At 41.8% G+C, this 27,164-nt stretch overlaps 2 protein-coding genes across 4 annotated transcripts; both read left to right on the top strand.

The window, feature by feature from the left end:
* Positions 1 to 933: 933 nt before the first annotated feature.
* Positions 934 to 4,514, top strand: dck (deoxycytidine kinase). The gene is made up of 7 exons (XM_028418048.1): positions 934 to 1,116; positions 1,422 to 1,537; positions 2,586 to 2,779; positions 2,885 to 3,032; positions 3,155 to 3,270; positions 3,593 to 3,692; positions 4,303 to 4,514. The coding sequence occupies exons 1-7, from the start codon at positions 1,023 to 1,025 to the stop codon at positions 4,327 to 4,329; spliced, it is 795 nt and encodes a 264-aa protein (XP_028273849.1). The 5' UTR covers positions 934 to 1,022; the 3' UTR covers positions 4,330 to 4,514.
* Positions 4,515 to 4,941: 427 nt separating this feature from the next.
* On the top strand, positions 4,942 to 26,444 carry LOC114444197 (electrogenic sodium bicarbonate cotransporter 1-like). 3 transcript variants are annotated; one of them, XM_028418641.1, is made up of 26 exons: positions 4,943 to 5,279; positions 8,352 to 8,425; positions 9,136 to 9,312; positions 13,031 to 13,163; positions 14,201 to 14,361; positions 14,447 to 14,626; positions 15,214 to 15,290; positions 15,724 to 15,881; positions 15,970 to 16,057; positions 17,031 to 17,185; positions 17,630 to 17,743; positions 18,057 to 18,231; positions 19,154 to 19,287; positions 20,082 to 20,344; positions 20,520 to 20,569; positions 20,662 to 20,847; positions 21,006 to 21,119; positions 21,681 to 21,842; positions 21,932 to 22,110; positions 22,470 to 22,542; positions 23,249 to 23,317; positions 23,459 to 23,632; positions 23,713 to 23,877; positions 23,976 to 24,063; positions 24,250 to 24,327; positions 24,443 to 26,444. In XM_028418641.1, exons 1-25 carry the CDS (start codon positions 5,260 to 5,262, stop codon positions 24,291 to 24,293), a joined length of 3,213 nt encoding a protein of 1,070 aa, XP_028274442.1. In that variant the 5' UTR covers positions 4,943 to 5,259; the 3' UTR covers positions 24,294 to 24,327; positions 24,443 to 26,444. The 3 variants fall into 3 exon arrangements, with proteins under 3 accessions (XP_028274443.1, XP_028274442.1, XP_028274441.1); XM_028418640.1 differs by having other exon boundaries at positions 4,944 to 5,279; positions 24,250 to 24,323; XM_028418642.1 differs by lacking the exon at positions 23,976 to 24,063 and having other exon boundaries at positions 4,942 to 5,279; positions 24,250 to 24,323; positions 24,452 to 26,444.
* The last annotated feature ends 720 nt before the right edge of the window (positions 26,445 to 27,164 follow it).

Raw genomic sequence — 27,164 nt, 5'->3', positions numbered from 1 at the left:
ATTTTGTATCTGAAATTTGTCAAGAGAGGTGTAATACTTCAATGCACACATGTAAATACTGAGGGTTAGACCTGTCTTTGAGCATGGAGTGGTAGCTTTTGGTTAAACAAATGCGTTAAGTCATATTAGAGGCTGCTTCTCCTTCCCCATTTGGATATTTGTTTGAATTGTTCTATATCTTTTTTCCCCCCACTCTCTTCCTTTGCTAACTATTATGAATGTTACTGCTCACCAGATATCTGAAAAATGTAATAGAAAATCGGTCATCCTGAAAGCATCTCATCCTAATGAACAGCCTATTGCCTACAGTTTTTTCCTCCTTAACTGTAAGAATTGATGAAATGTTTGTAAATAATAGCTCAGTATAGGGGGTTTCCAATGCTACTGAATTGATTTATGCTATTTACAAGGCAAATAAAGGTGGTCTTGACTCTTTGAATGAAGTGTGTTTTCACTGTACAGCCAGAGACAAAAAAAGGTACAGTTCGAAGAAAAAAAATAACTTTTTTTGCTTTTGTACAAAGCATTTAAGGAAAAAAAATGCATTTTCAGTTTTAATCAATTGATTAATTTTATATTACTAAATATTGAGAATTATCATCCTGTTGTTTGCATGCATTGTCTGCTGCCAGGGCTTTTCTGATTTTAAATATAAGTACTTTTGAATAAACCATGTCCTGTTTCAGATTAAACTTTACACAAGATGAACACATATTGATATGATTAAAATACAACATATTTTGATCTCATTTAAAGTACAACCCTTCTGTTAATAACAATGATCCGGCTCACACACAAACACATTTTAATGGAGTAAACATGTTTATGTCGGCTTTGCGCGGATGAATGGAGACACGTGATCACCAGCTGCTGCTTCCTGGGCAGGGACAAGCCTGCAACTTCCGCAGGAACCTGACGTTTGTTACCGCCAAACTTTAAACAACAGAGAGCCTCTCCTGCAGAAGCTGCAGCAGCGCCCGCTTTAATCAATCAGTCAGGAATACTTATATATTTTACTGAAGATGCCTGTCACTCCGAAGAGACGATGCCCATCGGACCCAATGAACGACTCCATGGAGAAGAGAATAAAGCGGATTTCAATCGAGGGAAACATCGGTGAGTACTGCATACTAAGAAATATTAAATTCACGTAGCTTAATAAATGGCTTAAACGCTTTTCCCCTTAGGTGAATGACAGTTGGTTGTTATGGGTACCTGTGCGTAAAAGTGTGGGTATCTTTACGCGGAGAATTACGCATAATCGATTCACTTCTTTTTACCGCCAATTCCCATTCTACTACCACTCTGTCGTAGTAATAAAGTATCACGGCATGTATCTACCTATATACGTCACACGTGTAGCCTACAGGTGTCTTCATAACATATGGGTAAAGTAAGGTTTGTTTGTCTTCCGTATCCAGCGTCGGGCAAGTCTACCTTTGTGCGCCTTTTGGAGCAAGAGAGCGCGGACTGGGAAGTGGTACCAGAGCCAATCGCCAGGTGGTGCAATGTCCAAACAACAGGCAGTGAGTTTGAGGTATTAACACACAGTAATGCTGCATTTTATTGTCCATATAGACACATTTTAAACAGGGAGCACACCATCATGTTGCCAGTTTAAGGTATTTTGATACGTTTTAAGAGATGTACTGTTAAACAGATAAGGGATCTTGGTCACTCAGTGAACATGCAGAGGGGACACGTTAAGCCAACTGGGAGAGCCTGCATCTGTATTTAGAGTGCAGCTGCCATCTGCCCATATATCTGCACTGGTTACTGCTAAACCACCAGCACACACCCAGGGCAACAGACGGTCCCACATGAACATGAACATGAATCGGTGACAACCAAAAATTCCCAACAACTGATGTAATGCTGCATTGTATTGATTAAACACAGTGCAACACAAAGATTAGTGATTAAACATAATGATTTATTTATTTTATGTCAAAGGTGTCCAAAAGGAGATGTTGGTAAAAAAATGTTGGTATAAAATGTGCACACAATGGTATGGTTGCGGTGTAAAATGATAGCACAGAGGCAGCTGCACCCTTCAGGAGTCCTCTAACAAGGCTCCTAGGCTGCCACAGTTCTACTGTAGATTGGTCAGGCGCCCTCTGCTGGGCCTTTTTTGTTGTATTTCTTTTTGAAAGTTTGAATTTTAAATGATCTTAAATGACACAGAATACATAGAAAGACAATATGCAGACCTTAAAAATAGCAATAATGTAGTAGTAGTTACAACTAAATGTGATGTGTGTGGGTTCTTAAAAAGCATGAATACATCCCTTAAACTGCTCAGTCCATCTGAGTTGTCATAGCAACAGGGTGAGCTGAGATGCCCAGGTGTCTTTGTCTCTCTGTTCTACCAGCTCCTAATCAGTGATTCCCAGCTGCTCCAAGGCCTGCTGGGATAGCTAATCCTCCAGAAATCTAATTTTATCATCTCCTTGTATAAATGCAGTCTTACTGTTTTTACATGCATATAACATACCCTTAACATTTTAAGAAGTCAGTTAATCATGACCTTTATTTCCTGCTGTAGTAGAGACATTTCAGCAAATGTTTTAAATCTGCTGTCCTAGGAGCTGACCACATCTCAGAGGAGCGGTGGAAATGTTTTGCAGATGATGTACGAGAAGCCAGAGAGGTGGTCCTACACTTTCCAGAGCTATGCCTGCATCAGCCGGGTGCGTGCTCAGATACGATCGGCCAATGGGAAGCTCCAAGAGGCTGAGAATCCAGTCCAGTTCTTTGAGCGCTCAATCTACAGTGACAGGTAACCAGAACTCTGATTACAAACCTTTATACACAGACTTTTAATACTGAAAGCATTAGTGTGCCAGATGCTAATTTCCTTCCCCTCTACTTCTCATGCCTTCAGGTATATTTTTGCAGCCAACCTATATGAGAGTGAATGCCTGAATGAGACTGAATGGTCTATCTACCAGGATTGGCATGGCTGGCTACATAACCAGTTTGGCAAGCACATTGAGCTAGACGGTATCCTCTACCTCAGAGCTTCACCAGAGGTTTTCTTCCCCAGCTTCTTTCACTGTTATTCAATGACTTCTAAATGAAATGTTTTTGCTGGAGTATAGAGATGATCATTATTTAAAAAAGTCAATAAAATCCTTTTTTTTCCTGTATGTAGAAATGTTTAGAGAGATTACACCTGCGAGGCAGAGAGGAAGAGCAGGACATCCCACTGGAGTACCTGGAAAAGCTCCACTTTAAGCATGAGAGCTGGCTGCAGCACAAGACCATGACGTGAGCATACACACACACACACACAGACTGTTATGGCATGTTTGCATGAGGAAACCTTATGCATTTATGTGAGAACAACCAATGTATTTGTATCCGGAATAAGACCCCATTCATGTAAAAAGCCAGGGGGGAAAATAAGGCTCAGATACACGTCATGCATGTGATGCCTGTGGCCAGAAGTCAGCTGTTTCTTTTGGTCCATCATGTCATGTGCACATATCCTTATGATTCCATCTCCTTTAAGGAAATAAATCAAATAATAATAATTCCTTCAGTTACAATAAATATGCAGTTAAACACCAGCATGCCATGTTCCCAACAGCATGGAGTATGAGTATCTCAACAATGTGCCAGTTCTGACCATAGACGTAAATGAAGATTTTAAAGGAGACGATATCAAAAGTGCCAACATGCTTGAGAAGGTGAGTGTCAAGAAAACTAACTAAATTTTACAGGTTTAAAATAAGTTTTAGGGCTTTAGTGGACAGAAAGTGATGCATATGAGGTCTTTCATTTGAAATGGAAAGGACATCTTGCTTCCATATAAAGGACCTGCCCTTAAATAGCACTTTTCTTTTTTTATTGGTACCATAAACACTTCACAGTGTTTCCCATTCACACACTACTGGCCTTGTGAGAACAGCAAATTTGTTCTGTTTCTCCAGCACTTTGTCGTATTATTGTGAACATATAAACCTGCCAATTTGAAGAGATAAAAATCACAACTTTGATATAATTAGAATAATTATGTAGAATAATCTTAAAACTGCACATTTATCTGGAGAAAGAAGTCCTAAAGGACACTATAATTTGTACTTACGTACTTGAAGGTTTTGAATCTATTCTTACATCATAGTATTAGAATTAAAATAGTGCGATCTCTCTGATACTGACACATTTACACACCCCTAAATAAAGCCTGAATCGCTGCTTATGCACGGGCAGGAGCTCACACACAGTGCAACAGCTGTATCATGAAAGAAAAACTTATTGCATGTGATGATAGTAACAGCCCCTCTGTTGTGTTTTTAGGTGAAAGAGTTCCTGAGCACATTGTAAACTTCAGGTGAAAAGAAGGAAGAGTGGATGGAGTCATTTTAAGACAATTAAACTGACAACTGCATTATTTTATCCATACGTAGCCTGGTTTTTAATGTTTTTTTGTGTCTGTGTTGTATATTTATCAATTATGGTGTGTGTCCACATGTATTTTAGACAATAAACTTGAAATACTTAGTCATTGAGGTAATCTGAAGTGTGTTTTGTGTTACTTCCTGTAGATGTCGCCAGTTCCCGTAACTGCAACCGGCTATTTTTGACTGCTGAGCTTTACCTGGTAGTCCCAATAGGATTAAACCACCTGAAATAGCCGCCTTAAATTCACTTTGGTTTATATTTAAGTATGCAAATGTCAAACTGTTTTTGTTTCCGTGCAGCAGTAAGTTAAGACCAAAAAAAGGTGGAAGTAGTAATGCATTTTTTGTTTGTAGTTGTGAAATAACTTGAACCTGTTTTATATGGAAATGACGTAAACCTTCAGGACAAAAGATGCTTTTTAGATGTGGTGACGAACAATAGACAGTCCATTTGTCAAGTCAAACGGTTTTCGTGCGCCACCCAGCAGCAACTTTCTGACCTCCACCCCCCCGGTGGCGTCACGCAGGAGGAGGGATGGCACTTTAAACATGGAAAAAGACACGCTGCGCACAGATCTCTCCACACGTTTCCAGACGGACAGAAAGCGAGCGCCTTCTCCAAGATGATACAAATAAAGTACGACCTGGAGGAGTCTAGCTAGATATGTGGATTGTGTGTTTGTTTTGTAGAGTCGAAGCGATCATCCCGGCCAGATAGCTACAGCTCCTAAACTTTTATTCAACTGAAAAAAACGAGGCAGCCAAGCGTAGTTAGGTGAAGATTTTTCGACAGCTTGAAAGTGGAGGAGACGACTGCGGGATACCTATTTGACCCAAGGCGAAACGTGTCACCATGAGTTCCGAGAAGAGCAAGTAAGTTCACAGTAATCGCTCCTTTTTTTTCTTGTGAAACTACAACGTGGATGTGTTGGAAAGTTTGGAAGCACTGTGGCTTGCAATGCATTTTGTGTTTGCGTGTCTTATCGCTGGGACTGGTAAATAAAAGAAGTGTTACAGTCATCACCTCGAGCTAATAAGAAATTGAACACGTTATAGGAACACTTTGTCATCGGAGGGTTTGTTTTCTGTGCGTAAATCTGCTCTTTCATCGGCTTATCTCGGTTTACTTGGTTCCTGGTGCCATACCTTAGTTTGAAATACGTGGACTATTTACCAGGCCAATTATCACCTTACAGGAGCAGTTTTCATTGTGACACCTTTGGTTGGATAAGCCACTGGTTGCCGCATCGCTGTGGCTATGAACGGATGGGTAATCTATTTTCCAAGAACCTGTCACTATCAATTAGAGAGAGAGAGAGAGAGAGCGCAAGCCAAGTGGTGGAGTTAAACTGTCCGGTGCATCTTTATGAATAAAGCTGCCTCACAGACCATGCGGTCGATGAGCTGTCATATTTGGCGTGTGCGTCGGCATTGCGCAATGACGCGGGTGCCAGAATCGCAATAAATTGGCCTGCACGGTTACAGACAAACACGGAAATCAGCATGGAATGCATGAACTGTTTGGTAACTCTCAGCTGTATAGTTAGTCTGAGTTTGATTCCCCTCTGAGTATTTACTAGTTGGGGCAGTGACACCCATCCGCATGGGTGAAACTGTAGGAGCAGTGATTTCTCTTGACAGAGACGTCACTACTCCACCTTTCTCTCCACCTTTACTGTATAAACACGAGTGATTCCTCATTCTTCTCTTCTTTTGTAGAGACTGAGACATCAGGGTTTTTTTCCCCCACTTCTTTTAGCACCATTCATTTACTTGGGAGCCTCTCCTTCTGACTGTAAAACTAAAACTGTTCTTTTGTCCACTGCTGAGTGATCAGTAAGATATTTATCCATTTCCTTGTTCATTCAGGTCCTAGGAGTTCCAAATGTCAACACAGGCATGACAGATAATAGGGTGGCATAATCACCTGATGATATTTGTCACATGTCCCTAAAAATCACATCAAACTAATTTGATTTGAAGTTTTCAGACAGAATCCAGACATACTGTTCCCCTCAATGTGTCCAATTAGTGGAAAAAGCATCATTTTTTTTCAACCCACAGCTGAATTCTTTCCACATCCACCATTCAAACCTTTATCAAGAAGAAGATCGGCTTCATATCATCCCTGTTCTGCTGGTTGCCCTGGGAGCACCTGCCATCATGGTGAACCTGGCCGGTGGGATTGGGTGCGTCATCATTCTGTTAAGAGATGGGGATGATCCCTGATCCCGAGCAGCTGATCCTGGCTCCTCACGCACTGACAGGTTTATCAAGCCTCACGAGGTCACCAAGAAACCGAAGCACAGTGGTGTGTTCAACATGGATACAGCTGCTTGCTCTGACCTTCATCTATTTGTTTTAAATACTATTAATCAGACAGAAGAAGACATAGCAAGAAATGAGAAAGAAGATCAAGAAGATTTCATGCGTTTGCAGTGACGTAAATGAGATATAGGATAGGATTATCTGCCCTGCGTTTTCACACATAAGATATGCTTTTTGATTTGTTCTTAGCCAACTGACTTATACTTGAGAAAGTCGTTTCAATAAATCCTAAAGAAGTGATTCTCTATCACACCTTCTTCTAGCTGTTTTTGTCTGGTTAAGGTTTAGAGCCCATTCAAAGCACGAATGCTAAAAAATCTTCTCCTGCATCCTGGATGTCGGTGCACCACCTGTGGCATGTGTCTCATCATTGAGGTCCCCCTGTCGAAGTGATTAACATGGCTCCATGAAGTGGCTATAGGCAGCAGTAAACCTGAAACATGAGCTTTCTGTGCCCTCCTGTGTGGCCCGTGTTTTTCCCAGAAGGCCCTCTCTCACTGTGTTACATGACCTGCGTATATGCACCAACACTGTGGTACCTGCTGCAGAAATGAATGACTTGAGTTGTGTTCCTGGATTGTGCAAGAATGGAAAAAAAAGGCCCCACCCATTTTTTTTAACAGTCCCTTTCGATCATGCTTGTTGCTGTGAGCTGCTCTGTCTGGTTAATTTAATGACAAATTATTGCAACAGCAAAAAAGCTGATGCTACAGAAAGTGCAGTGAAAAAAAGTAATCGGAGCTAAATGATCGGGCTGACCCTCTTTGTGCATACAGAACAGTGTGGGATAAATGTTTTTGTGTGTAAGAACAATGTGTGACAAGAAAAGAAAAGAGGGTTAAAGAGGTTAATCGCCGTATTAGCATTGCTTGTAAACTCCTCATCTCATTGTTTGATGTCATAGTCGGTGGTTCAATGTTACGTCTGCTGTCAGCGTTATTATAGCTACCTTCAGGCCAGCTCTGGTATCCACAGGGGAGATTCAGATGAGCTCGCACTGTTATCGGAGGAACAAGTTGCATCCTTCCTGACTTTGTTTATTTAGAAGTTTAGTACACTGCTCCCATCCCCTCATCTTTTTTCCTCTCAGCTGTTCAGTAGCAAATGGAAACTGGTCAAGTGTTTATTGACATTCTTGATACGCATTCTAAATCAAATATTTAGTTTTGCTGTTGGACTAAACTGCTCTGATAAAGCAGTTAGTTAGATTATCCATGGCTGAAGAACTCATAATTTGATACTGACACGAGCGCAGGTACAGTCCGAGGGATTTGGGTGTATTGTTTTTTTTTTTGTGTGTGTGTGTGTGTGTGTGTGTATTCTCAGATCAGTAGTTTGAGACAGGAGCCACTTTTTACAGCCTGGATTAGTCCACTCTTTGTTAGACTGGGGGAGCTGCATTCCTTCAAACGTTCAGAGAACTGAGGCTGTGTGATCAGAACAGTCAACCAGTATACGTGGATAGGAAGGTGACATTTTAGTCCTATGTAGATAATTGCCAAAACATAATAACACAACTAAAAACACGGCTGGTTAAGGGTTTCTCTTGCTCTAAAATGTGGACATCCATCCTATGTGATGATCCTTATCCAATCATTTCTCTTTTATATCTTGCAGAATGGAGGATGAAGCAGTGTTGGACAGAGGAGCCTCCTTTGTCAAACATGTCTGCGATGAAGAGGAAGTGGAAGGTAAGATGAACCATCTGTCCCAATATTTCCATTCATTTAGTATCAGCACAGATATACGTGCTGAATGAACACCATTCACCATTGTAGTGTGCAGCAAGATGTGTCAAGTGTTCTAATCTTGTCCAGCTCTGGCTGTCAGCTAAAGCCACAAAAGAATTTATCTGGAGACACCCACATGGACTTAGTGAGACGCTGACTTATTTCACAAACCACCACTTAAGGGTGCACACACAAAGAAAACCACGTCAGTGTTCTTGGCTTTATGTCAAGATGTTTGTGCACTTCCCTGTCTGAGTGGAAGTGCCCTGTTTTGTGTCCACCTCAGGTGTACTTTGACTAACCACTGTGAAGATAATGTCAAAGATATCATTACAACCCACATGATCTGTTTATGGAATGCGTGGAAGAATGGAAAAGAATACCTTGCTGCTTCAGTGCTAAAAACTCTGTCAGTCAGGAGTTTTTCTCTCTAATTACTTCCTGGAGACAAAAAGTTATCATTTCCTGTATGAGCTGCTCTGGAAGGAAGTAGTTTAATTTTGCAGTGACAGCTTCCTGAGAAAGAGATACAGAAATGATCACTGTGTTGTTTCAGTTTAAGATTATCAAACATGTTGCCAGATCACATGGCCAAGACGTGGAGTATAAGTATTCAGGATTATTGTGTTAATCTGATCTGATCTCTATTGTTGTGTATTGTGCTGTGACAGGTCACCACACTGTGTACATTGGCGTGCACGTTCCCAAGAGCTACCACCGGAGAAGACGCCACAGACGCAAGTCTAGCCACAAGGAGAAGCGGGAGCGGCCCGAACAGAGCACGGAAGGTTACAAGTCTGACGGGGAGAACGCAGATGATTCCGCTGCAAGCATCCTCAAACCTCTCAGTGAGTTCTGCTCCAAAATAAAAAATGTGCAGGTGGTACAGATAAATCACTGTTAAAGTTATGCAGGGCTGAAAATTACAGCCTCACAGGATATGGGTGCTTATGTAGTCCTGGAGGTAGAGCAGGGAGGGCTGGGTGGGGCGCCAAGAAGGAAAGAAAAGAATCAAGCAGAAAACTACACTCAAGCAAATTAATGGAGCAAGGTGAATGGGAACAAGCTGAATACTAATCTGAAAATGACACTGGTTTGGCTTAAAGTGTGTTAAGTAAGCACAAAGAGGCACAAAGAGGGGTATTATCTGTCACCTCTGTGATTAACACACTCCTCTGTGCTGTGTGAGAAACAAACAGTCGGTAAGGAAGCAGAACGAAGAAGCGAAATCTACAAAGAGACCTGACACGACCTCTCACAAATTACATTATAGTCCTCAATATGGATAGAGGTGTAAAATGCACATTATCAGGAATATTCCTCCTGATACCGCAGAAAGGTTTTCTAGAGCAAAAGGGTTTCACTTCCAAGACACAGATCAGTTTACATCTTGTCAGCAGGGTACAGTAAAGGCCCAAATCTTCAAAAGACTTGTGGCAGTAGGAGGCTTCACTTTTACTGCTGCTCGTCGTTTGCATAAAGCTCAAGGCTGTTTTACATTTCACTACACCTAAGGCAAACTCAGCCACTGATTTTTATCACCTCAAATTATTATTGTGCTTTTTTTTTTAAATTAAACTATGAGTGGCAGTGTTATCCAAGTCTGATGTAGCTAGGAAGCCTCCTGGCTCACCACCTTCGCTGGGAAGCACGATGAACCCCTCTGTGATCACATACACGGACCATGTAATTGTATTGAGAGCCGCTAAACCTTAATTAAGGCTCTACACCCACCACACAAACTTCTTGGGTGGTGGGATTCCCAAAACCTTACAAATACTATTTGCAAGATGTGCAATTATCATTTGACAGTACTGGAATTTACCATAATAGATGGATGTTAAAACTATACCTAAGCTGGTGGAGGTTAGGGTATCAACATAGGTTAAAGATATGCAGATAGAATAGGGGAAATGCAGGAGACTAAACTTGTCTGAGCAGGTGTCAACAATGGCAGCAGTGCCACATGCCAGGAGGATCTAGGTAAACTGGTAATTCTAATCATTATGGTGGTAGCGTGGCATTAATTTGAACTGAAGGAGCAGTTATATCAGGAAACAAAGTTCTGTCTTTATTGATTTCTCACAGGATTAGCTGCGACACAGTGGGTGCAAGTTTGTTCCTCATGCACAGATAAACATTTTGGCTGCAAACCAACACATTATGACACGTGACTGATGGTTGCAAGTGATAACCCAAATTACAGGTGTTTGTTCTTTCAGTGTTAAACAAAACAAACGGGGCATTTTTGACATGGTAGGGAGTTCTTTGCCAATGATGAGATTTTGCATACACTTATTGACACCACCCAAGGATGGTGCATATAGGTATAAATTAGGTGTGTAAGAAAAAAATCAATTCTGTGAAATCTCGCGATATTTTAATTGGGAATACTGGAATTGATTTAAGTTGTGTTTTTTATTAATTATTTATGAGCAAACATTAATTTCAGCATCTTACTTTTGTGGTGCACACTGTCTCTTTAAGCAGCTCTGCTTAAGCCACCATGCAATAGCTGTTTATTCTCTAGTCTTGCGGTCGTTGTTACACAGCTCAATATTGACACTGAACATGGCTGACACCGACAACAAGATACAAGAGGTGTGTATACACACACATAATCGCAATATATCGTCTTTGTTACAGTATCGGGATATATCGTATATCGAATTGTATCGTGATATGTATTATATCGTCAGATTCTTGCCAATACACAACCCTAGTATAAATACAGATTGTTTTGATCACCACACAAGAACTGGCTAAGGCAAATGTAGATAGGTTTACGTTTTACGTTGCAGCATAATATCAAAATTGTATTTTCACAAAAGCAGTAGATGCAGAAACCCGGGTTGAATGGGGTGAGAGGGTGTGGAGTAATTTGCATGTGTTCGTCACTGTCTTTTTATATAAGTAGCAGCTGTTGGTGTGACACATGATTGTTTCAGATTAACACTCAGAAGCAGATCTGGATAGAAATACTAACTTGGATTGCTTTACCTGCTACAGCACAGCCTCCGTCACATCAGGCTGTCAATCAGCAGCAGACAAGCGCTTGAGTAATCCGCTCCCCTCTGACGCCGTAATCCTCACACTCAGGTGTAGGCCAGCCTGTCTGCTTAGTCATCCAAAGGTACAACGATATGACAAGTGTTTTGCTCACAATAATCTCTCAGCTGCAAGGCCACACAATGTAGAAAATACAAAAGAGCTTTACACCTATCACACTGCAGCAAAAAGCAATTATCAGGTCGTAAAAAGGGTGTATTTTGTTTATACTGCCCTATAAACATCAGTAGCCCTCAGTGTAAGAACAGTCGGTTCTTAATGAACTCTCTTATTATTTGTTTTCTAAAATGAATCTCTCATTGCCTTTTATGAGTGTATGCAAAAGCAAATAGTGTCGCTGGTTGTTGATTCATCTGTAGAATTGACATCAGACTGTAAATCAGCAGGTGACAGGACACTGAAGTGGATCCAAACTAAACAGTTTCTAACTGAACTGTACTCCACTCCCTGTAACACGCACACACACACACACACACACACACACACACAGACAAACACAAACACACAAAATAGACTTCTTTCTTATCCTACCTTATCTCTGCTGGAGAGCTGAAGAGTAAACAGTAATCTAAGGTTGAATGAGAGGGCAGCCCCTAATGCATGATGAGACACTGTTGGGATAAACATTTTTCTCCTGTTGGCTCATGAAGGATACGCAAAGTGCACCATAGGATCTTGGTGTCCTTCGATGGCATTGCATCTGGGAAAATGTCACACACACACACACACACACACACACTGGCATACAGTGTGCACGGAACCCTCCGCGTTCTGCCATCTAAATCCCCATAATCCCGTTGATTGTGGCAGACCCCCATGCAGCAGTCCACTTAAAAGTTATGTGTAACCACAACAAAGGCCCGGTTTTCATCGATAACACCAGTTGTGAGACTTAACAGGGTGAATGGTGTTACATGCGGCGTCCTTGTCATTGTGCAAGGTGGCGTATTGGCAAAACGGTGGCAGAAAGGTGTTGTGGTTCAGGCTGGTGAGCTGTTTCGGGATTAAAATGTTACAGGCACTGTTACGTAATCAAGGTATCAACCTGTAGAATCCTGACTGGTACAGTCAAAAACCAAGAAGGACATAAATAGCCTCTTGTGTCTCCTTACTTGGCAGTTGCACAACATTCTCAGAAGTGTTGATAAGAATAAGCAGTTCTACATAAATAGGATATAAAACGTGTGTGTTCTAGAACTTTGATTTTTGGCCAGGCAGAAGTGGAGACCATTGCTACATGTTTGTCTATAAAATATCTATCTGAAAAGGAAGAGCAGCTTTCACAGATGAAGGAAAAAGTCACAAAACGGTTTCCTCATGAGGGTGTATTGTCAAACTTTCCTTGTTCCGCCTTAATTGGTGGGTGTCATAGATTACTTTATCTCTAAAAACAAACATAAGACTTCCTCTTATGTGCACATGTGTATCTTCATTGCTCTTGACTATAAAATCCAGGGACCATTTCTTCATGTCTGTCTTGTCTCTTTCTGCCTGCAGTCTCTCCTGCTGAGAGGATTCGCTTCATCCTTGGAGAAGAGGATGATGGCCCACCTCCTCCACAGCTGTTCACTGAGCTGGACGAGCTCCTGGCCGGGGAAGGACAGGAAATGGAGTGGAAGGAGACAGCCAGGTATGACACTGACTGAGAGGAAATGACTCCAAAACCTTGTGTGTTCTGTTCTCTTGTCCCCCACCCACCCCCTCCCTACTTTTACATTAAGGGCAGTGTAGTAAGAAATTTCCTGCCTCACAATCCCATGAGTGGAACAATCCCTTATGAATAGTCATGTTTTGTGTGTGTAGGGAAATAGGCCGTACTCCAGTGAACTCCCAGCCTGCTCTTATCAGATTGAGGTCTGTGGAACCTGCACTGTGGGACCAGGAAGAGGCAGAAACTCCCACATGATCAAAACAAGATTTAACGCTATAGTTAGCTACGGACATTTTGGCCTCAGTATATGAAAGTGTTAAAGATTTCCTCTCTTTATTCATTGTATTAGAATAAGCAAACTGAGATAAAAGGTTACATTTCGAGGAGTACACCCTGTTGTGATACACAGCCATGATAACAAATAGTGCAGATGCCCAGACAAAAAGGAAATAATATCACTATTCTCTGTTCAGTTATGGGCAAGGGAAAGCTTTGGTTGAATAAATGGAATGTAAATAAACTCCTTAAGGTCGTCAGTGTCTACATGGCATGGCTCCTCTACCAGCAAGGCGTGTGGACAACAGCCAGAGGGATACTCTATCCCCAAGAGGAAACCCCATCCTTAGGCCTCAGGAGAATGGCTCTTTGTAATGGTGACATGTGAGGCATTATTATTAAAAAGAATCCTTCTTCAGAGTCTAACCTTCAGTGCAAGGCCTGTCCGTGGTGATAACGGAGTCTGATTCCTCCTACTGAGACGATGGGTCTGCAAGTAACACCACCATTACTGTGCACCATGTGCTTTCTCCTGTCTTGGTATTATTTTGCATTTTCACACTGTCTTGCAACCCCTATCATTTCCTCATGAACTGTGGCCAATTCAAAACAATGCAATGCTGTTTTGTAAAGAGAAGAGAATCCATCTTGTTGCCTTTTGTTTGGATCCCATATTTGTACATGAAGCCGCTATATTCTGCAGTGACCTGTACTCTAAACTTTCTCCCCTTCTTCTTTAGGTGGATCAAGTTTGAGGAGAAGGTGGAGAAGGGTGGTGAGCGCTGGAGTAAGCCTCATGTGGCCACGCTGTCTTTGCACAGCTTAATGGAACTTAAAATGTGCATCGAGAAGGGCACCATCATGCTTGACTTGGAGGCCTCCACGCTGCCGCAGGTTGTAGGTAAGTAGGATGAACTACACCTAGTTTTCCAGCGCACACAAGTGCTCTTGAAATAAACGCAGTGATTGGTGTGTCTTCTTAACAGAGATGATCACTGACAACCAGATTGAGACGGGTCAGTTAAAGGCCGACCTGAAGGAGAAGGTGATGTACACGCTGCTGCGGAAGCATCGCCATCAGACCAAGAAGTCCAACTTACGCTCTCTGGCAGATATTGGAAAGAGTGTTTCCAGTGCAAGCAGGCTGTTTTCTAGTCAGGAGAATGGTAACTTGAATTAAAAATCTGTTTTCATTCTCTTCCTGTATCTGTCCTGACTAACGACTCTTGCAGCTTTTTCTGTTTTTCTAATACAACCTTTTACTTTTTCACTTCTTTTCCTCTTTCTCTTCTCTCATCTTCTTCCTTCCTTTTCCTTTCTTTGGTGGCTTTCTCTGACTTCCTGCATCAGCACGCAGCCCTGCTGAGCCCCCTGTGCCTTTTTTAAACCCACAAGATTCAGAGGAACCATGTGAGGTCACGAGAAGTTCCAGCTTGGGATACCTCTGTAAGTGAGGCCTCTGGGCCTCCAGACTAGCATTGTTGGGGTCTAGCCCCATTAAGCAAATGCAAACTGGATGAGTTCCAAAGTTTACATCCTCATTTGCCAATAAGCACATTGTTGACGATACACCCCAGTCAGCCATGTTTCCTAACACCCCTCTCTCTCTCTGAATATGTGACTCTCTGGCAGTAGTCATATGCCTTGCCACATTTAGCAAATCTTTCATGCTCTCTCCACATGATTTTTGTCTCGTGTCTCGTTTGAAGTTCTCCAGTCTTTTGATGCTAACACCTTTCCCTTCTCTTTGCAGGTAGCCCCACTACTACCCACCGAAACCTCACCTCTAACAGCCTGAGTGACTTTTCTGACAAACCAGAGAAGGATCAGGTAATTTTAGTCTCTGCGTTGAGAGCAAATAAACAATACAATCGGCTTTTGTTGCGTGAGTTCCCTTCACTGTCATGACTCATGATGGAGTAGCTCACTGGGCACAGATAAAAGATCACAGGAGCAGTTAAAGTGTTACAAGCACTACAGCAACTGTTAATGAAGCTGTAGATGTGTGAAATGCCGTGGCCTTTGACATTACACACAGTTAATCATCTCCCTGCCAGTTTTGTTTTAATTACTTATTTCAACCACAGTTTCAACATGTATATTCTTTTATAACACTGTGTAGACTTTGGATATACCCTGTAGTAAACTATGTTTATTAGATGGCATAAAGTCAAGCTGCTGCTCAGACAATAATTCAAGGAAAGGGCAGGCATTGTTGCCTTCCTCCATGACGTTTTCATTCAGCGACTTTATGTCTTGACAGCTGAAGAATAAGTTCATGAAAAAGTTGCCACGCGATGCTGAGGCTTCAAACGTCCTGGTAGGAGAGGTTGATTTCCTGGAAACTCCCTTTGTGGCGTTCGTTCGCCTGCAGCAGGCTGTCATGCTGGGAGCACTTACCGAGGTCCCTGTTCCCACAAGGTAGAACACACAAGAGCTACAGTTGCAGCTGTGATGCATATGTGGAAACCACCATAGACTGACCTCCGAATATCTTTGTTTACTTTAGATTCCTTTTTGTACTGCTGGGCCCCAAAGGCAAAGCCAAGTCCTATCATGAGATTGGAAGAGCCATTGCAACCCTGATGTCAGATGAGGTATGTTTGTGCATAATTAGTGAAATGCATTGTCTGGTCCACACTCCCCTCTTTCTTTTTTGCCTTCTTATTAGGAGGCAGGATTGTAACCCCTCATGGGGGATCCTGAGATGTTTCTTGGCCAGATGAGATTGTAATCCCTTTAATAAATTTGGAGCCAACCCTGGGGCCTCCTCTTAGCTCTGTGCTTCCTGATCAGATGCCTGAACTGGCTATGTCACTACATCCTTAAGGCCATATTGTTGCATTCATCAGTATAAGCAGACTCTTCATGGTAAAGTCTCCTTCTTGCCACCTGCAGCTGCAGCCAAATCTCAGCCCTCTGGATATTGCTGTATTAATCATCACAGCAGTCGTCCTGGCTGGCGCTGTTGGCAACTTAGTTTTTAAGCTGTGTGTTATTAGAGGCCGATTTGTTTTGAATTATATGTGCAAAGGCAAAAAAAAAAAATCACAATTTCTCTTTGTAATAGACTTTTTAAATTCTCTAATGTCTCTTCAGTGTCTCTGGTGCGTCTTCTCTCTCTTGGCATTAATGTCAGGAATGTTAACAGATAGCTCATAACATTCTTAATCCTGGGAGCACCTGGCCTGCGATTTCCCACAGGCCTCGGCTCTTCCCAGCATATCTCTTATGTCAACATGGCAGTGTTGGGAAGTGTTTTTCCAGGATTTCCTAAAGTTAAACTTTACCCTGTGGGCTCTACCGTGACAGGTTTATCAGATGTTTGTGTTCTTGTGTCATCACTTCATATGTATGTTGCACAGAAGTAGTTCTTCCAGCATGGGCGTTTTGAAAGTAACTCCTGTTTGTTTGTACTATAGTGGTGAGATTAAGCGTCATTATTTGCGTTTTAGCGACACACTGTGTTCCAGTAAACAAACGTGTTGCACATTATGTTTATTCTTCTGTGTTTCATGATTAAACGATATAAGGACATGTTGCATTATAACTGCCACTGTTTGCTGGCAGGTATTTCACGATATCGCCTACAAAGCAAAGGACAGGCAGGACCTGCTAGCTGGTATTGAGGAATTCCTGGATGAGGTCATCGTCCTGCCTCCTGGCGAGTGGGACCCTGACATCAGGATAGAGCCACCCAAGTCTCTGCCCTCCTCTGACAAGAGGTCTGCTCTAATCCTTGTCAACTAATCCAAATTAATGAAGTCACCATGCATAAATCCGTTTAAATCCATCCTATGTTGTCACATGAACATGACAGGAAAACATCTTCCCTACATCACCTGCATTCTTTGTAATATATATCCTCAGGTATTTAATTTAGCATTAACTGAATTGGTGATTGTGTCTCAGTGTCCTGACATAGAAAGAGATGACTCGTGCATGTTCAGCAGGTCAGACAAGATGCTATTAGATCCTGTGTCTGATAAGAGAGTGTTAAATTACCCACGAATTTCACTGTTCAAGTTACACAATCTCTCTAAAAACAGTTTCTAATGCAAGTAACTTGACAAATAGTCTCTTGCTTTTAACTCAATGGTTGATGTGATTTACATTTTTTCACAAGCTGATGTGTCTGCTTGACTTGTGTTATCGCTGTCTTTTAAAAGGAAGAACATGTACACCGGGTCAGAGGCCCCTCAGATGAACGGCGACACTCCCCATGATGCGGGACACGGTGGAGGAGGTCACGACGTTGGAGAGGAGCTTCAGCGCACAAGAAAGTAAACAGCTAAATAAAATGATTGTATAATAAAGATAAGAAATGATATTATCACCTGCAGAGATGGGGGCAGATTGTGTAGATATCACCATGATTGTAATCTTTATGGCATTTTTGATTGTCAGTGAAAATGATAAACAATATTTTCTATTGAGGAAATGTTCCACGCAGAGCAAAAGAACAATGGAAGCACTTCACTATTGAGTGGTGTTTTCTTTTCCTTATTCTGAAGAAGTCTCCCTTGTCTTTCCCACCCTGTTTTTTTTTTTTATATCATGACATCTCATTCTGACACGCCTGGATCTGTCTTGAAGGTTTTGTGGAGGTCTTGTCCTGGACATCAAGCGGAAACTGCCATTTTTTGCTAGCGACTTCTATGATGCACTGAACATCCAGTCTCTTTCTGCCATCTTGTTCATCTATCTGGGCACAGTCACCAATGCCATCACATTTGGAGGGCTGCTTGGAGATGCTACTGAAAACATGCAGGTAAAAGTTTATACTGTTCCTCCTCTTATTCATACTGCACTTTTGGTTTCCGTGAGCAGCCCTACATCCACATGAGACTGAATTTGTTTGTTGTCTTTGCCTCCGTTGTAGCCCCTCATGTTGAACTGTTACACTTCAGCCGATAAGCTATGTTAATTTTGAGCTCAGGGGCTCATGCTACATCCATCTGTTGCACCTGCTGTTGGCTGTATTCCATATTGAGCTGCATTATAACAGCACATACTGCACGCTGCAGCCAGGCTGGTGTCCTCTGACGATTTGAGTTTGAAAGATCCATCCAGTGATAAAGCTACCTGCTTTAGCCCCTCTGTTAACAAAGAGTCCTGCAGTGCACCGGCCAAATAGGGATTTGGCTGGGATGTAAATAACCTCAGATCAAGATTACTCAGCCACAGTAGCCTCGTCATGGCCGTGTTTCCAATGACCCACCAATCCCTCCCCCACCAGCAGTACTCCTCAATCCTCTATCACACCTCTTGTCCGCTCTTGAGTTCAGCGGAGGGAATCCCTGCCCTCATCTTACCTTCCTCCGTTCATGTCGCAGAGCCTTGTTTTCAATTAGGCATTTAGCAAAGGTTGCCAACGCTGACGTTTTTAGAATCAGCCGCCAACATACAAGAACGCCTCCTTTTACAAATAAACACAGTTGGTTCAACAGCTTATTTCTGCTTAAAAGTGCAAAGTCAGAACATTCAGCATCTTCATTGGTTCATAAATATGAAAATCTGACAAGGCAGGAAAACTAAACGGGCCTGTCCTGGTGTGTGATGTGTAAAGTAAAAACATTACCTCCATCTGAGTAAGCAGACCTATGTCAGTAAATTGTGGAGGGGAAAAAAGTGCCATCTCCTCTCTTTGATCTATGATCTGCGTGTAACATGTCGTCTTTGCTGTGTTGCAGGGAGTGTTGGAAAGTTTCCTGGGTACGGCACTGACAGGAGCAGTGTTCTGTCTGCTGGCCGGGCAGCCCCTGACGATCCTCAGCAGCACAGGCCCGGTACTGGTCTTTGAAAGACTGCTCTTCAGTTTCAGCAAGTGAGTGGTTCCTAAAGTGTATGAATGGATTTAGGATGAATCAGAGTTCAAAAACAGGAGCAACGGCCTGGACGATATTAATAGATTACTGTCTGCCCCTAAGGACAGATACTGTTTGTGTGTTTACAGCAGACACTATATTTGTGCTTCCATTGAGGGAAAAATAATGCGGGATTCAGATTTTGAGCAGGCTGTTGGGTTTGCAGTAAACAGTTTATTATTATTATTTAAACGGTATCGGTGGAACTTTTGGTGCTTACTGCAAGTGTCTTAACGGTAACAGATCGTTCAGGGTGCTGTTGCCAGCTGATTCATTTCCCATTCGTTTTTTGTCGTTGACTTCCTGTACTGATCAAGGACAAGAGCAGCACAGATCTAGCAGAAAAAAACACAGTAATGTGCATTCAATAGCAGTAAAAAAAGTGAATAAGGCCATTAAATTCTGACTTCTCCCTCCCTCCTTCCTCCCCCTGCTTCTGCTCTCCCTCTGGACCCAGAGAGAGTCTTCTAGCATTACCAAACACCATGCTGATTATGTTCCATTATCAATAATTCACCCTCATTTAATTTTACACTGTGGGTGAAGAATGTGGCGGCCTCCAAATGTTTCCATGCCTTGCTGAGTCAGACGCAGCTGCTAGGCAGTCTACAGCTGTTGCACCCTGAGACTCAATATTGCTGTAATATGAAGGAACTCGCATAAACTCATATTCACAGAGCCACAAATGCAGAATTAGAGAGACACGAGTCACTAAATGTGCAGTGAAGACTTACTCCCTTCTCTCTCACCTCAGAGACCACAACTTCGACTACCTTGAGTTCCGGTTGTGGATCGGCCTGTGGTCAGGCATATTCTGTCTGGTGCTGGTCGCCACAGATGCTAGCTTCTTGGTGCAATATTTCACACGCTTCACGGAGGAGGGCTTCTCTGCACTCATCAGCTTCATCTTCATCTATGATGCTTTCAAAAAGATGATCAAGCTGGCTCATCACAACCGCATCAACGCGGATTACGACCCCAACCTGGTCACTCAATACGACTGCCGCTGCATGCCTGGTGTGTAGTCTTTGCATGCTTAGCCTGTAATCATTAAGATACCTCTGTTTACTTTCTCAGCAGTGCTATCAGCTCTTGAGCTACATTGTATGTGACAAATGTTGACAGATTTAAAATAGAAAGCGTGATACTGCAAGCATTTTGATGATTAGATATTATTGTTTCTCTTCATCAGGAAACTCATCAGAACTTGATATCACTGCCTGGACAAACAGTTCTGATCTGGTATGTGGTGTCCTTTGACATTTAGTGGTAGAGATTCAGGACTCAGGATTTTGTTTTACTTTGCTTATTGGTTAAAACTAATGTTTTTCCAGTCACCAAATGCAACCTGGGCATCCCTGAGCAGAAAGCAGTGTGTGAAGTTCGGGGGGCAGCTAGTCGGAGAGGCATGTGGCTTTGTGCCTGACATCACCCTGATGTCATTTATACTGTTTTTTGGGACCTACACCTGCTCCATGGCCCTGAAGAAGTTCAAGACGAGCCGCTTCTTCCCCACCACTGTGAGTGATGGCATCACATACTCAATAAATGCCACAGCTTGGTGTTCATTCAGTGTTTTGTGTTGTTTATTTAGACTTTTGTCACTTCTGCTGTTGTCTGATACACAACCGAAAAAATACCAATGGAATATAATAAATATCAACGTGTCCTTTTCTAGGTGAGGAAGCTCATCAGTGACTTTGCGATCATCTTGACCATCCTTCTCTTCTGCGGCGTGGACGCGCTTGTCGGTGTGGACACGCCAAAGCTCATAGTGCCAAGGGAATTCAAGGTACATGCCATATATGGAGAGAAATATAACTTTGCAATGAATTAAAGTGACTTCAGTCTTTAGCTGGAGTCTTTCTGATGACACTGATAATGATCCATGTTTCGGCTGGAAAGCCTCTGTAATTCTTTCAAATCCCTGCATAATGCTGTCTTTGTAAGATGTATATATTACCTGAAACTAAGACCCAGTGCAGCCATTCTTAAAGATTGTTAAGCTCAAATGTTCCTTAGCATCCACACACACCCCCCTCACCCTCTCAGTAGAGGAGCAGCGGGTACAACTTGATTAGAGGTGATGTGAGAACACAGACAGTCTTCTAGTTGCAAATACAGAGCTGGCATTGTTTGACCACAGAGTCTTAATTCACAGATTTCTGTCATGTAATGCTGCACCAGTAATTTCAGACTCAAAAGACTCACTGATTGTTCTGCAGGTGGGTATTTTTGGGTTCAGTTTCAGATGGTCTGAAACTGTATATCTTTAGCAACAGGATAGCACGAGCCGGGTGACTTCCTGTGAATACATGTGCTCGCACTTTTTGACTTCTTTTTCTTTGTCTAGCCCACAAGTCCACTGAGGGGCTGGTTTATTCCTCCTTTTGGAGGAAACCCCTGGTGGGTGTACCTGGCAGCTGCACTCCCTGCTCTGCTGGTTACCATTTTGATATTTATGGACCAGCAGATCACAGCTGTGATCGTCAACAGGAAAGAGCACAAACTCAAGGTTGGTGTGGAGTTTCTGAAGGACAAAGCATTCTTTAAATGTGTTATATTTCACATCTAAATATTAAAAAAACTGCTGTCTCCTGTCAGAAAGGGGCAGGGTATCACTTGGACCTGTTCTGGGTGGCCATCCTGATGATTGTCTGCTCGTTCATGGGCCTGCCGTGGTACGTGGCTGCTACTGTCATCTCCATTGCCCACATTGACTCTCTGAAAATGGAGACACAGACATCAGCTCCCGGGGAGCAGCCCAAGTTCCTGGGCGTCAGGTGAGTTGGGTGCAGTTGTGTGTTAGGTTGTGTTCATTTTAAAGATTAACAGATTGTAGCACAATGAGTCTCAATAGAAGCGATCTATGCAAAACCCACCATGGTGTACGCACAGATATAAATACACTTCTTTGGGAATGACTTCACTGTAAAATGGCAATGAATGGGTGGAGGTCAGGAAAAATGTTATTTTGGATACAAACTGTGTAAAGACTGTGTATCATGGTTGATGACAGATTGAAGATTTCCTTCGTGTGAATTGTGTTTATGAACTTTTGCACCCTTTCAGGACCTACTTTGTGCAGATGCAAGATTACAAAGTTAAGATCTGTGTTTGATTTCTCTCCTTATCAATCCAGGGAACAAAGAGTCACTGGCATCTTCGTGTTCCTCCTGACTGGACTCTCTGTCTTCATGGCCCCCATCCTTAAGGTAGTGCTCCAATTTCTTAATTCTTTCAAGGAAATACAGATTACTGTCCACTTCTTTTAGGACAAACTCACCTCTCTGCTAAATTTTCAATAATTTCAAATCTTTTATTCATCCGATTATAAATTCTCATAGCTGAAGTAATATGATGTGAAATAATCATGGTCATCAGGGCTTAAGCTCCAATTGCAGCCTTATACAGTTCCCATTCCCTTATTACACTGTGGAGCCAAAGATATTGAGTGGGGAATAATGGAGCTGGTGCTCCCTCTTGTGGACATTTTCTATACTGTGCTTAAGGTACCGGTACTTGTCCTCGCATGTAGTATCATATTGTGACAAAATAATTACTGAAGCAGCTTTGTTTTTATTTTTTCACAATTTAACCATTCTGGGCTTGATAATTTATGTATGTTAATCATTTAGTTTGCTTTGAAGTTGATGTAAGTGTTTTAAAGTGTATGCTGCACTCTGGCTAAGACTGAACAGGTACTTAGGGCACACCAATGGCAGGCACACCTTTCGCACCTTCATGCCAAAGATGTCCATTTAAAGAACCTTCTTAGAAAAGCAGCTTGGGGACTATTTTTAGCTTAGCAGGGATGCCAAAAATACAAGTTCTTGTTACAAGTAAGACGGTAGCTCTAAAATAGAAGCCTGTTTAATTCCTCCCTTTATATTAATACCCCCTTTTCTGTGTGTTCTTTAGTTCATTCCCATGCCTGTGCTCTATGGTGTCTTCCTCTACATGGGTGTGGCATCACTCAACGGTGTCCAGGTGAGTCAGTTCTTTTCCTGCTAACAGGTGTGGCTAAAAAAAGCCTAGTGCTATAGCTTGATAGCCATTAGGACACATAACTTTTGCAGAATTATGCCTTCTTGTGCAGCTACTGACATTGTTGTCTGCTTCCTGCTTTAGTTCATGGACCGTCTGCAGCTGCTCCTCATGCCTGCCAAGCACCAGCCGGACCTGATCTACCTGCGGCACGTCCCCCAGAGACGCATCCACCTGTTCACCTTCATCCAGGTCCTGTGTTTGGCTCTGCTTTGGATCCTCAAATCGACTGTGGCCGCCATTATTTTTCCCGTCATGGTATAAATGACAGACCACAGCTGATAAGACGGAGATTGTTATTGAAAGAGAATCTCTAAAAAAAACTCTTGTTTTTATAGATTTTGGCGTTGGTCGCCGTCAGAAAGGCCATGGATTACGTGTTTTCCCAGCATGACCTCAGCTACCTGGACGACGTCATCCCAGAAAAAGACAAGAAGAAGAAGGAAGATGAGAAGAAAAAGAAAAACAAGAAGAAGGGAAGCATCGACAGTGAAATGGAATTTGTAAGTATACAGTTTCCTTCATATGTCCATTGTTGATGTGATCGTGTCCTTGAGTAGATCCTCACCTTGTGTGTTAACGTTCTCCCTCCCTCCTACAGTCTGACTACCCCTATCATGAAAATATCCCCAGTATTAAAATCTCTATGGATATGATGGAACAGGAGCCCATGTTGGGGGATAAATCTAGTGAGTACTAGTCAGAGTTTGCTGTAGCTCTGAGGCCTCCTGCTCTCATCTCTCCTGACATTCATCTAGACCTTAGAAAAAAAACATTTTTTTGTTCTCACTCTTTGTTTGCTTTCGCTTCCTACTTTATTTGAAATTTAAGTTTATTTTGAAATATGTTTTAAAGCTGTTTCTTTCCTTCTTCAGGAGATCAGTCGCAGATTTTCCTTAACCCGCACACACCGTGCTGAGCACTACTTTGAATCTCCTACTGTGGCAGAGTAAGTGAGTACCAGGTGGCATTCACATCACACACCTCCGCTGACAGTAAACACACAGACACTCAGTGTACATCTTTAGAGGTCACACGGCGTAATAACCTCATCTCTTCCTCTTTCAGTCTTGACAGAGGCACGTACAAAGGTTTGCCTCAGATTCGAATCGAACGTGACTCTTTGGATAACGGCGTCTTCTGGAAGAAAAACTCTGAAACTGATCTGTGAACGAAAATTGAAAGACACTCAAAGATAACCAGCACGGTATTTTTTTTATATTATTTTTTTTTTAAATATTCCTCTAATGAGGACTCAAATCCAAATAGCTGGAATGTGTTTGTCTTAACATTGAATCACTTTGGTACTGAATTTTATCAAGGCCTGACCAGAGAATCCTCTTGCAGAAAACAAAAGAGCTACTCCTCAAGGTCATCTATATGCAGTTTTTATGGGGCATTAATATCTTTCTAATGTTGAGAATTTATGCAATAGGTTTGCTAAAATACACTATATTGCCAAAAGTATTCACACGCCCATCCAAATAAGTGAATTCAGGTGTTATTTCCATGACCACAGGCATATAAAAATTTAGCATTTAGGCATGCAGGCTGCTTATACAAACATTTGTGAAACAACAGGCCGCTCTCAGGAGCTCAGTGAATTCCAGCATGGTACGGTGATAGGATGTCACCTGTGCAACAAGTCCCGTCAGGAAGAGTGATTGAGAACGGCAGCATCTTAGCCACGTAAAATGACAGAGCGGGGTCAGAGGATGCTGAGGCAGAGGTCCCAACTTCCTGCAGAGTCAATCACTACAGACCTCCAAACTTCATGTGGCCTTCAGGAGCAGTGTGTAGAGAGCTGCATGGAATGGGTTTCCATTTGGCAATATAGTGTATGACACACACACACACACACACTCTTTTTACTGTTTTTACAAGATTTTTACTTCCAAACATAACCAGCAGCTTTAAATCAAATATGTATTTTGAAGGTTTGTTGGAACCTAAACAGTGGAGGTACTGCAGTTGGAGGCAAACACCTTTGAACTTGTGAACACTAGTGAACAAAAGGGCTACCAAAGGTCTTGTGTGCACATACTGTAAGAGGTATTTATGGGCATATGAATTATTTATCAAGCATCCATCAAATGCTGCATATTCATAAACACATCCAGAAGATTGTTTCAGTAGACCACACAAACTTCTACTCTTGCTTTCTCAACTTTGTTTCCCCCTCCCCCCATCTATATTTATTCTATTTAAACTTGTGGCTGGTCAGGAAATTTTTTTCTTTCTGTATCTGCTCAGCTGTCCTCTCCCTGTTTATGGGAGTTATAGCTGTAATATACCTGTATGTAGCACTACCTCTTATTTTTTTCTGTAGGTGCCAGACTTAATATATTAAAAACATCTGTCGTGCAATGATTTGATGATCAGACACTGATTTGATTTTATTTTTTTAAACTGGCACTATATAGGATCTCTAAATCTTCACTTTCCTTTTATTCATTAAAAAAACATTTTTTTCGATGCTGATCTCATGAAGGCACACACACACTTGACCATCAACTCAAAAACTGTTAATGTGATTTATTTTTTTATATATATATATAATCATGTGTTTTTTATGCAAATCAACAATCACTGTGAGCAGTACAATGTTGTGATCTCTGGTTCTTGCTTTTTAGAGTGCTTGTAGCATCAGAGCATTATCTTAATTCTATGTAGTGACGGTCAGACTTGCTTCTGTCACCCGATCGGACTAAAAGTACACACTGGTAACTTGTATATCGCAGTGTAATACATCTCGTTTTGGACGTGCACGATTTCTGGTGCAAATTAATTCATGCTTTCACAATCATACGCTTTAAAAAAAATGTGAAGCACAAAACTTAAAGTGGCTTGGGCTCATAGGTCACATTGTCTTCCACTTTGTTCTGTAATCTGTATATTTTGATCTTTCTAAATCTGCAGTTAATGTAAGATTTTTGATGTTTTAACTCCTGAAATTTTATACAAACACAAATATCTATAGGTTACTCAGAAGGAAGAAAAATGTCAGTGTTTTTTTATGAAGTAGACTTTTAAATGAGAGCAATTAAACAATCCAAATGATTCTTAAATACATGGTTGCGTGTGTCTTTTATTAACATATTTCTGCACCAAATGCTGCTTTCTTTCCTCCAAGGAGCTCAATTTTATCTTTATTGGTGCACAACTCTTCTATATTGACATATCCAGATGATACTTTTGCAGACGTTCATGAGGTTTATGACAAAATGTATTAAGATCTGTCATCAGCTGACAGCTTCTAGGTTGAAATAATGAGATGGGATGTTTATTTTCCGCTGTTTTCTGCATGGTTAATAATCAACAAAACACAGGGTTTGCCTTATGAATGCCAGCATGAAGGCCACTAGTACTGATTGTGTGGTTCTATGAGGGCTTTAATGGCTTTAGAGCTAAGCTGCAGACACCACCTTCACAACCTGCTGTCAGTTTCACAGCACAGATAAGAAAGGAAGGCTGCATAGTTTCCACGATCACAGGACTGTCGGCTGTAATGAAATTAATTGGCTCATTACTATGAGTCACTGTGTTCTTTTTCATTGCCAAGAGGAAAAATTGTGTAATAATTAACTCCCTCTTTGGTGCTGTAGAGAACATCAGGTTTTTTTATTTGCCCCCCTCCCCTCCCCAATATCTGCTCAGGTTAATGTTACTGGATTTTACAGGTGTTGTCCAAGTAGATGAACACACGTGATGATGGTGTGACTGCAAGAGCTCAGGAAGGGATTACCAGATTAATTTCACAAAAACACCCTAAACCTATCCTTCACATAAC

This window comes from Parambassis ranga, chromosome 12 (genome assembly GCF_900634625.1).
Source record: "Parambassis ranga chromosome 12, fParRan2.1, whole genome shotgun sequence".
Lineage (NCBI taxonomy): Eukaryota > Metazoa > Chordata > Actinopteri > Ambassidae > Parambassis > Parambassis ranga.
Note: the sequence above shows the minus strand (reverse complement) of the source record. Positions and strands in the feature narration are given on the sequence as shown.